At 41.9% G+C, this 12,020-nt stretch overlaps 1 protein-coding gene across 3 annotated transcripts in view; it reads left to right on the plus strand.

The window, feature by feature from the left end:
- ALG1 (ALG1 chitobiosyldiphosphodolichol beta-mannosyltransferase) overlaps positions 1 to 9,550 on the plus strand; it is a 425,029-nt gene extending 415,479 nt beyond the window's left edge. For 2 of the 3 annotated variants that reach the window (XM_069210579.1, XM_069210577.1), the window contains exon 13: positions 7,786 to 8,050. In XM_069210579.1, the coding sequence (XP_069066680.1) occupies positions 7,786 to 7,917 (132 nt within the window). In that variant the 3' untranslated portion in view covers positions 7,918 to 8,050. Of the gene's footprint in view, positions 1 to 7,785 lie in introns of all 3 variants that reach the window. The other variant, XM_069210576.1, reaches the window with a different exon arrangement.
- Positions 9,551 to 12,020: the final 2,470 nt, after the last annotated feature.

Below are 12,020 nucleotides of genomic sequence, written 5' to 3' on the forward strand. Positions count from 1 at the left end.
TAACTTAGTGGAGGTGCCTACTTGGTAGCCCTCGACTTGTAGCCAATTCAAAGTGCCAAGTGTTAGAAATTGAGTCTCTGCTTGGCAGAAGTTTGCACCCTGCCCAAGTAGGGACCACAATCCTAGCTAGGGTAAGTCAGATACACACCCTCAATTAACCCGTGATCACTCTCTGGTAGCTTGGCACAGAGCAGTCAGGCATAACTTAAGAAACAATGTGTAAAGTATTTGTAAAACACAATTACAGTTACACAGAGAAAAACACCACAAAAAAGACAACACCAGTTTAGAAAAATGGATGATCTTAATCTGATTAAAACAAGAGAAAAACAACAAAAATCCAATAAGTAGAAGTCGAGATATAAATTTTTGAGTATTAAATGTGAAAACAGTGCTTACAAGTCACTAGCAGTCAAAAGGTTACTTGAGGTCACAAGCGACCGGTCCAAAACTAAAATCCAGGCCGATGGAGGGTAGGCTGGCTACAGAACTCATGCAGGGTTCACTGAAACAGTACCTTTGCTGGAGGAATGCATTGATGGCGAGGACAAGATGTGTTCATATTTCTACCGCACTCGTGGCACTGCGTCGTCGTCGGGCTCCATGGAAGTGAATGCAATCCATCGTTGTCGGGCTGCGCAGTCTGTGAATTTGCGGTCGTCTGGCAGCCGCTGCATTGCAGTCGATTAGCGATGTTCCACTTTTTCTCCTGCACTCAGGGCGATATATTGCTTTTTGGAGTTTTAACATGCAGAAACCACTTTGGAGGCCCAGGACAGGAGAGGGGCACCTCAGGCAAGGGCAGGACTCACAGATGGCAGAGTCCAGCAGCACATTTAGAGTTGCAATCAGTCTTTGATGTCCATGAGACTGCAGAAGAACAGGGGGCAAGCCAACAAGCCATTGGGGACTCGGGTTCAAGGATGTAGAGAGCAAGCCCAGTTCTCACTGCAGGCAAGAGGCAGGAGGCCAACTTAGCAAAGCAAAGTGTCAGTCCTTCCTGCAGCTCAGCAAGCAGTAGGCCAACACAGCAATTCAATTGATGAGTGACCTTCCTGGTAGCACATCAGTCTAGCTTTCTGTGAGAATGGCCTTGGTTCCAGTAGAGATCTGATTTGTTGGGGTTGTGGGGTCCAGCACTTACACACATATGTGCCTTTGAGGTGGGGGAGACTTCAAAGGGGGCCTTTGAAGATCACAAACTTCCTGCCCTTCCCTGGCTCCAGGCACAAGACAGGGGTTTATGCAGCCCTTTGTGTGAGGAAAGGCACAGCCCTATTCAGGTGTCTGCTCCTCCCACCCACCTAGCCCAAGAAAGCTCATCAGCCTGGTGATGGGCTATCAGGACTTAAATGTCACACCCAAGCTCCCTTTGTGTCTGGCTGTCTAGATGGAATGCACAACGTCTAGCTGTCAACAATCCCAGACATGTATCCAGAGACCGACAGAGGCACAGAATGGTTAAAGTAAGAAAATGCCAACTTTCTCAAAGTGCCAGTTTCAGACTTACAATTCAAAATCCTACTTCTCTATAAGTTGTGATTTTAAATTGTGAGTCCAGAAATACCAAACGCCATATTTCTATATTTTCCCAATTTGAAATTATTTTTACAAAATGTTTTAAGATAATCTCAATGCGATCCTATGGGAGAGATAGTCCTTGCAATAGTGAAAAACGAATTCAAGAGTTTATCACTGTCTGGACAGTTTAAACTAAATTCATGTCCACCTTTTTAAGAACACTGCAACCTGCCCTTGGCGCTAACTGGGGCTTACTTTAGGGGTGGCTTACAGGTAATAAAAAGGTTTGGGCCTGGCAAGTGGGTACACTTGCCATGTCGAAATGGCAGTTCACAACTGCTCACGCAGGCTGCAAAGGCAGGCCTGAGACACGTTTGAAAGGCTACTGTAGTGGATGGCACTATCCGTGCTGCAAGCTCACTAGTACCATTTAATTTACAGTTCCTGGTCACATACAGTGCACCTTACTAGGAACATACAAGTAAATTAAATATGCTAGTTACGGAGGAGCCAATGTTACCATGTTTAGAGTACAAAGCAAGTGCACTTTAGCACTTGGCCGCAGTGGTAAAGTGCCCAACATCCTAAAAGCCAGCAAAATCAAAGTCAGAAAACAAGAGGTCAGAGGGCAAAAAGTTAGGGGAAACCCCTCCAATGATGCCAGGTCTAACAACAAGATACTAGCATATAATGTGAAATATGCAGATTTGCAAAGTTACCTTTGACACCATAATTAGATTTTTCAAGCCAGCTTAACAGTCTCATCGCCATCAGGGCTGGCTTTAGCGCTGATGGCGCCCTGTCTGACAGTCTTTCTTGGCACCCCCCCCACCCCTTGACCACCTCCTCGGATTCCCTTATACCACCCAGTAAACGTGCCCCTCATCTCTCCATAGCCCCCCATTCACATATATTTTATTAGTTTCAAAGTGCTTGTAAGGGCTGGCTTTACTAATCCACTCAACTATCCACATAAAATATAGTTCTGTTCTTTGCAGCAGGCACATTAACCCTCTGTGCCACTTTATGGTGAGCCAAAGCTGCCACAAAACTCCCGTCTATCTCCCTAGTAGGAACATTAATCACAAGAGGTATCTTGACATTTTAATTGCTTCCTGTTAGAAATGGGGTCTTTGGTTGACAGTCATGTTACCCCCTGTTCAAGCAAGGACCCTCACTCTATTCAGGGTAAATGAGAATCACCCTCAGCTAACCCCTGCTTACCCCCTTGGTAGCTTGGCAGAGCAGTAGGCTTAACTTCAGAGTGCTAGGTGTAAAGTATTTGTACCAACACACACAGTAACTTAATGAAAATACTACAGAATGACACAACACAGGTTTAGAAAAATAGGAAATATTTATCTAAACAAAACAAGACCAAAACGACAAAAATCCACCATACACAAGTCAAGTTATCAATTAAAAATCAAAAAAAGTCTTTAAGTAGTTTTAAAAACACACTAGCGCTGCTAGAGTGAAAATGTACCTGGTGTGCGTCAAAAATAACCCAGCACGGGCGGGTGTGCGTCAAAAATAACTCCGCACGGCGGTACTTGAGTCAAAAATCCAGCCGCACGATGATCCGAAAATCCTGCAGCGCAGGTTGTGATCTCCCAGCCTCCGTCAGCGATGCTGCAAGTCGTTTCTCCTGCTCTGTGCGTCGATTTTTCAGTCGTGTTTCCTGCGAGCGTCGTTTCTCAGCTGCGGAGCCGGCGGCGCGTCGTTTTTTCAGCCGCAGATCAGATTCGTGTCAATCTTTTCCCCGCACGGCGCTCTGTGCGTCGATTTTCTTGTCTTTAGGCTGCCTGCTTCTCCTTTCAGGGTCCCAGGAACTGGATGGGCACCACAGGGCAGAGTAGGAGTCTCTCCAGAGACTCCAGGTGCTGGCAGAGAGAAATCTTTGCTGTCCCTGAGACTTCAAACAACAGGAGGCAAGCTCTAGATCAAGCCCTTGGAGATTTCTTCTCAAGATGGAAGGCACACAAAGTCCAGTCTTTGCCCTCTTGCTCTGGCAGAAGCAGCAACTGCAGGATAGCTCCACAAAGCACAGTCACAGGCAGGGCAGCTCTTCGTCCTCAGCTATTCAGCTCTTCTCCAGGCAGAGGTTCCTCTTGGTTCCAGAAGTGTTTCTAAAGTCTGTAGATTTGGGTGCCCTTCTTATACCCATTTTAGTCTTTGAAGTCACCTTTCTTCAAAGGGGACTCACACCTACTTGTGAAATCCTGCCTTGCCCAGGCAAGGCCTCAGACACACACCAGGGGGTTGGAGTCTGCATTGTCAGAGGCAGGCACAGTCCTTTCAGATGAGAGTGGCCACTCCACCCCTCCCTCCTAGCAGAGATGGCTAATCAGGAAATGCAGGTTACACCCCAGCCCCCTTTGTGTCACTGTCTAGAGAGAGGTGAAAAACAACCCAACTGTCAAACTGACCCAGACAGGGAATCCACAAACAAGGCAGAGTCACAGAATGGTTTAAGCAAGAAAATGCTCACTTTCTAAAAGTGGCATTTTCAATCGCACAATCTTAAAATCAACTTTACTAAAAGATGTATTTTTAAATTGTGAGTTCAGGGACCCCAAACTCCACATGTCCATCTACTCTCTAGGGGAATCTACACTTTAATCATATTTAAAGGTAGCCCCCATATTATCATATGAGAGAGACAGGCCTTGCAACAGTGAAAAACGAAGTTGGAAGTATTTCACTGTCAGGACATATAAACCACATTACTATATGTCCTACCTTATCCATACACTGCACCCTGCCCTTGGGGCTTCCTAGGGCCTACCTTAGGGGTGCCTTATATGTAAGAAAAGGGAAGGTTTAGGCCTGGCAAGTGGGTGCATTTGCCAAGTCGAATTTACAGTGTAAAAATACACACACAGACACTGCAGTGGCAGGTCGGAGACATGATTACAGGGTTACTTGTGTGGGTGGCACAACCAGTGCTGCAGGCCCACTAGTAACATTTGTTTTACAGGCCCTGGGCACCTCTGGTGCACTTTACTAGGGACTTAACAGTAAAACAAATATGCCAATCATGGAGAACCAATTACATACACATTTTAAACAGGAGCACTTGCACTTTAGCACTGGTTAGGAGTGGTAAAGTGCCCAGAGTAACAAAAACAGTAAAATCAGAGTCCAGCACACATCAACAACCTGGGGAACAGAGGCAAAAAGTTAAGGGAGACCACGCCAAGGATGAAAAGTCTAACACTTCCTGAAGGCTGGACGCACAAGGAACTCTTCGGCAGGTGCTATTAAATCGCAAGTTTCTAAGTTATTGCTAAACACAGTGCCCCCCAATTCAAGTCAGCATCAAGTGCGCTCGCACAGCCCTAAAGCCGGACCTGATCGACATTATAGTCTTGGTTGAACCTGTGGTCTCATGATTTTAATTGTCATTATTATCAATATGTGTGTTAACTCCTTAGAGCGCTATTCCTGCATGGACTCTAGTCGTACCTGTTTTGCAAAAAGTCCAGCACTCATTTCAATTGAATTCACAGTATTTTGGTAATGTAAAGGGCGGTTCATTTAGCACGTTTGACGTTTCCATCTAGAAACTTCTATCCCTTTTGTAATACCCTGCTGATATTTGATATTTTTTTCCAAGCCCTAACATAAGAAAAGCGTGGTTCAAAAACAGCCCCTGTTCGTTCATTCCTCTTTTTAGGATGCTTGTTGCTGAATAGTTCATGTTTTTCTTTCCCACTTTTTAAGTTCTGGATGCATTTGAAGCTATTATGTGAAATAACGTTAATGATTGTGCCTTTGTTCTCATTGTGCTGTTAAGATTTGAAAATCTTTCACCACCATTTCCGTGGGCTTGTGGCACGGTCCTGGAGACAAAGCCATACTTAGTTTGTAAAAAGAACGTTTTTAAAAGTTTTTTTTTCAGCGAAAAGATAGTTACAGTAATAGTTTCTATTAGATGAAGTTCTAACACTTAGGGCCAGATGTACGAAAGGATTTTACCCATTCTGTGTCAATGGGAAAAAGCTTTTGTACATATGGCCCATGGAGCCTTAGTAGAGAAGGCCTTGTTGTATGTCCTTTTTCTCTGCAAAAGAAGTGTATGTGTAAAGCACAGCTGTCTACGAGGAGCATATATAGACAACCCATTGGGGAGAAAGGACAGGGTGATATTGTAATAGATAATAACAGTAGAGTACTTTGGGCCTATGGTGACAAAGTACGTTCCACCTTCCTTATCTGAAACCTTAGCCACATCAGGTGGTGTGTATGATCTAACAAAGCATGCCACCTGGTATTTGTGATGATCCAGTGTCCTTTTTAAGTAAAACTTATGAGCCATGGAGTTGCACAGTGATACAGATAAGATCATATCCTTCGTCGATCATAGGCCTACAGTAATCTGTTGCTACATAAAAATATAAGGAGGACATAATGCAGACTTCAGATTTCTCAACCTTCCACTTTGCATTTATGGTTGGTTTTGTATTAGATATTCTGAAAAATGTAAATCATTCTAAATGTGGCCATTTTGGCTACTGGAAGCATGTAGACATGATTAGAGAATGCTGTTTCAAAAAAAAAAAAAAAAACACAGCAAAACAATGTTGCAGCCTCTGCACATATTTGATCACTCACTTGGCTTGGAGTACCCTTAGGAAGGGCCACTGGGAGACGATTTTCTGTTATTTTGTCTTTTATATATTCCAGTTTTAACAACACTTCTCGTCTTTGGTGCTAGGGACAAGGACAATTCTGCCTCAAAAAGACTCCCAGATTATATTACTTTAGAAAAGGGTCGTTATGGCTGGTGGTCAGTGGGTTTGCAGTTCTGAAATGCAGGTAGGATGGATCGCAGCGATCTTCATTTAGTTAAGTGACATTAATTTCAGCCTGTAACATAGCCTCCAATTTTCTGTGGTTTCCAAGCATTTGGCATGTCCATCGGGTTACTATAAATTGAAAGAGTACAGTGACTTAGATAAGAATGGTGAGAGGAGGCAATTGAATATTTGAACACGTTTGACAAGTTTGAACTCTTTCAACCCCACAGAACATGTTTTGGGGGGTAGATACAAAGGTTCCATGGCTAGTGTCTCCCTCTCAAGAACAAAAAGTTAATAAAGTTGGTGTGTGTCTGATGCAGGCTTTCTTTTAATGAATGAGGATTGTCTAGTACAGCTGTGAAAAAATGTCCATGAAGTTGGTGGTATATAGGAAGGATTGAAATTTGTCTGTGTTTACCCAAATTATTAGATGAGAGGGGTTAAGTTTATACGCTATTAGTTAAGTTTATAGGCTCAAAAGAAACAGAAAGTTTTTCAATTAACAAGTGAAATGACTGTATGTTACCATATTGAGCACAACTATAACATTGTGTCTGAGGAAGACTCAAAGATCTACTTACAAATTACACTTTCTCTATTTATTGATTAACTTTCATCCCTGACTTTTTCATGTGGTGACCCCACAATGCAGTACTTTCGATTTTGGGGGTAGAGTGGGTATACTCTTAAATTAGCCTACTATACACCTTCAAGTATTTTGCTAGATGAAAGGGAAGACTTTACAGTGGTCGCTAATATGAGGACTGTCTGATGTTCTGCAGATAAATATGTATACGATCATGTTGCAAAGATTCAGTAGAGAAGCCAGAGAAGGTGTTTTCACTGCTAGTGTTTAAAACTGCCATTATACAGTACCTCTATTAAAGGCCCATTTCCTGAGCCTTTTAAAATTATGGAGTTAATCTCCTTTTAGGATCCATTCCCGAACTGTTGCAGTGTAATACTTTTCTTGTAAATAAAGATGGCCATGAATGTACCTTTACAACAGGCTGCAGAGAGCATGCCGATTGTGTTATTTTTCAGCTGTTGTTGATGATGGTGTTGCTCCATTAGCTTCTGTTAAAAACACAAACGTTTGTTTGGTTCCACTAAATGTATGCTACGTGGACTCATTAAATTTGCAAGTAACACACTCTGTAATATACCAAAGTTCTACACGTTTGCATTCTGGAATAGTGTAATGTTTCTTACAATTCTGAGCGTTGACTTTAATTTTACGCTTGCGCTGCTGACTTTCTCTGTGGGGATGCGGCAGTCTTATTAAAAAAAAAAAAAAAACAACCTTGTGTTCATGTATAATGGTTGCATTTTAGGGGCTACTTAAAAATCAGCCCGTTCTCGACGCTCTAGTTTTATGGTTTATTTGAGAGAAAAGTAACTTTAAACTGATTTGTATATCCTTTCATTTATAAATAATGATTTCTGTTTTCAATATCAGATGCTGTTTTCTGGTTTTCCTAACTCCTCAAGCAAAATGATCAAGTTTAGGAGAAACTTACGAGAAACCAAACAGCTGCGATGGGAGGAGAGCTGGGATCAGACTGTGCTTCCTTTGCTCAGGAACAACTAAATTACTTGAAGCAGTCGATTTGATTGTTTATTGAAAGGCACATTAACAGTCTTCTGTGTAACACCAGGCGAGACAACAAATGCCGCAGTTCTGTCGTTTTGATGTGCGCAGAAGAGGAGAAATAAAAACGTTAGTTATTTTTACATTATTCACTGGACCTCTGGAAACTAGAACTTTGGTTTTTAAACTTGCACTGCTCTCCTGGTCTTTTCAGATGAAAATGTATTTTCTTATTGTACTTCTAGACAATGTGTCTATGGAACACATTTCAAGGGAAAATGCAACCCGAACAAAGTTCGTTAGATTACATCAATATCTAAATAACTAAATTATGAATTCGCTTTTCTTTTATTGCTCAGCTCATACAAAAAGCAAATTAGTAAAGTCATGTAATTCTGTATTCTCCAGTACTTAGAAGCCAATGTCTACGTATTGCCACATACCTAAGAAAAGTTCTTCTTTTATTTTTTTTTATTTTTGTTGTACATTATGGTTGCTTCTAGCACAAGACATATTCACTCTGAAGGTTGGAGGAAGTTATGTGAAAGACGAATGTAATAACATCGGACAAACTGAACTACTTCAAGCAATGACCAAATTGAAATTGTTAATCAAAGATCGTCTAGTGTTTACATATGGAAAGCATCAAACATTGACATTTTTATCAGAATGATGCTTAGATTAAAGTCTTCTCACGGGATAAGGTTTGGGTCATTAAATGTGGTATGTTTTTTTTTTTTAATTCAGTCGTGTAATAACATGGGGCCAGATGTAGGAAAAAAGCAAATTGCGACTTGCAATTTGCGAGTCCGTGCGACTCGCAAATTGCAAGTCGCAATTTGCTATGCAGAAAGGTGTCTCAGACACCTTCTGCAACTCGCAATGGGGTCGCAAAGACCCACCTCATAAATATTTATGAGGTGGGTCGCAGTTTGCGACCCCATTGCGAGGATGGGCACTCACGGGGATGGTGGCCTGCTGGAGACAGCAGACCACCATGTCCGTGACTGCTTTTTAATAAAGCAGTTTTTTTTTTTCTATCTGCAGCCCGTTTTCCTTAAAGGAAAACGAGCTGCACTTAGAAAAAAAAACGAAACCTTTTGTTTCGGTATTTTTCAGAGCAGGTAGTGGTCCATAGGACCACTACCTGCTCTGAAAAATAGTTTTTGTGATCATTCACAAAGGGGAAGGGGTCCCGTGGGGACCCCTTCCCGTTTGCGAATGGGTTACCATCCACTTCAAGTGGATGGTAACAGCGATTTCATTTGCGACCGCTTTCGCGGGCGCAAATGAAATTGCATAGCATTGCGAGTCGCAAATAGGAAGGGAACACCCCTTCCTATTTGCGAGTCGGAAATGCATTTTGCGAGTCGGATCCGACTCGCAAAATGCATTTCTGCATAGCAAAGAGGCTTTTGCGCCTCGCAAACGGCGTTTTTCGCCGTTTGCGAGGCGCAAACCCTTTGCTACATCTGGCCCATGGTCTTCTACTCCACATTTCAATCATATGACAAATGCTGTTTCAACCGCAAAAGTTGCTCTCTGTTTTGCGTGACATTATTTTGTGAAAGAGAAACATTCTTGATGAATTTCAAAGACGGTAAATCTTTAATAAAAGTAACTTTCTCCATCACCCTCTGGAGTCTTTAAATAATGTTTTTTTCTGTTTGATTAATTGAATTTCAAAGGAGATAACTGCATCCGTGCATCGAGAGGAGGTGTACTGTGAATAAGTTCCTGGTTTTAAAACTGCCTAACCTTCAAACCTTTCAATGCCTATTTCTAGTGTCAAAGTGCTTATCTAGACGATTGTTGTCTGTAGGAGAACTTTTTTGAATATAGTTGAGGTAGTTTCGAGCTTGAATGGATGTTCTGCTTTCGTTCCTGTCACCCTCTATTCTGACAGGAGTCCTGACCTCTGGTAATGGTTTCGGATAAGTGAAAACAAGCATCGGCAAAGCCAATTTCTCACTTTTGCGAGAGTTAGAGCTATTGGCTATGTAAATGACAATGTCTTTTACCCATGTGTTGTGGAGTTGGATGTGTGTGGAGTGGAATGAAGTGGGTTGGATTGGAATTGTTTGTTGTAGAATTGTGTGGCATGAAGTGGATTTGTCTCGCATGGAGTGCATTGGAATTATGTGGATAGTAATTATGTAGTATTGATTGTACTAGAATTGTGTGTCATGGAATATAATTATATGGAATGGTATTTTGTGTTGATTGTGTCTGTTAATGCCCAAGGGGCGGGAGAGAAGAATTACATATTTAGAATAGCAAGCGAAGGAGCCAGGCCATACGGGTTTGTGAATAACTCAGATAAAAATGACAGGGTCTCTGTGCTTCTTCTAAGTGTATGTTCTTGATCTGTGCATTGAAGATGCCACTATGCAGTGAAGTGCATAGCCAACAGGCCTCACCTTTGGGACGTTATGTGTTTAGCCATGTAGGACATTATCCCCCACAGGCATGCCCACACACTCTCAACATCTTTGAATAATCGTACAAGTTTTTTATTTTATTTTATTTTTTAAAGTCAACCTGAAACAAGACATTTTAAAAGGTTTAACTTTTGCTTATTATTAGGTGGCATTATTAGTTTACTTTTCATCCCTCCTGGAAATCCCAGACTTATGATACAAACAACTAAGGCCCAGTTTGCGAAATTCTTGGACACTAGTGGTAACTAAAATAGATGAAGCAGAATACTGGAGTTTGCTTCTCTCTGCATTACTGACGATGCACCAGGCTACCAGGCTGGCGTACATAAGAACTGAATTGAGGAACATTCGGGTCAATGTGTGATAATGCGAGTTTCATTGGGAATCTGTGCATGGACCCTGGGTGGTTTAGCACAGGAAATAGACGACCCAACAGTTTCGGAATATCTCCACAAATTCAATACCATAGCCGTCCAAGAGACATGGACACAATCCCCTAATTGGGTTTATTGAATATAGTAGGCTGGCAAGTAAAAGCTTCAACCATGGAAGAGCCAAAAGGTAGGCTGGCGATCTATGTAACCTCTAAGCTTACAGCAAAAGTCACGCTGATGGACATTAACGAACCCTAATTGCTGGTGATATCCTTGGAAAATTGGGATAACTGTCAGACAGGCCCATTGATTTTGATTAACATCTATATTAGCCCAAAGGAGATAAGAACAATAGTGGATAAGCTGATTGATGTACTCGTGGAGTGGAAAGGGGACCCTCCCCAGATGGCGAACCTAGTACTCACAGGTAATTTTAACCTGAATCTTTATCAAGAAGCAAATATGGATGATGAGGAAGATCTACATATTCAGTCCGCCTTAATCTATCCACAAATTGGAAGGCATGATAAACTTGGGAAGAAATCTGTGACAGTCTGTGGACTGGCTGGTCTAAATGGACACCTCCCTGGGGATGACCCAACATCATAGGCAAAATGCTCTGATATGATTACTTTTTAACTCAATTATACCATAATAAGTGCCAGCTTGTTTAGTAGGGTAGCTGATTTTAAAGATTGACCATAGAGTAATATCTATCCACAAAACATCTATCTTTGCTCCAATAAACCAGAATTGGGTCATACTAGGATAGTGCAGATAGAAGCCCATACTGAAACTTTAAAGTGCCTCAAATGGAGCTCTGACGACATCCAAGACTGGCATTTGAAGCAGTGGAAACACTGAATGAAGCCTTAGTTAGTGAGCCAGACCAAATAAAAACATAGGAATACTTTAAAGAGCATCTCACGGCCAGGCATCTAGCAAAACACTCTGTTAGCGGGAAGAGTATCATGCCCAATAGGAAAATAATGTGGCCAAAGTCAATCTGTGCCATTAGATTGCAGATCAATAAAGCTCTCTGCCAGTTGCGCTGAGCGCAGCAGAGCCATGCACTATTAATGTCTCTCCATCAACAGCGCAGAAAACTGAAAAAATTGTTCTGGGTGCATAAGAAGAAGAAAGATGAAGCACTATGGGCCAAACGTTTTTATTCCACCAAATACAATGATCATAGGCAATTTTTGAAGTTCATGAACGATCTTGACAAGGGTCTTAGGGCTGCAAATAATGCCATTATAAGTGAGGGAGAATGGATGAATTTCTTGAG

Source organism: Pleurodeles waltl, chromosome 10 (genome assembly GCF_031143425.1).
Source record: "Pleurodeles waltl isolate 20211129_DDA chromosome 10, aPleWal1.hap1.20221129, whole genome shotgun sequence".
Classification (NCBI taxonomy): domain Eukaryota; kingdom Metazoa; phylum Chordata; class Amphibia; order Caudata; family Salamandridae; genus Pleurodeles; species Pleurodeles waltl.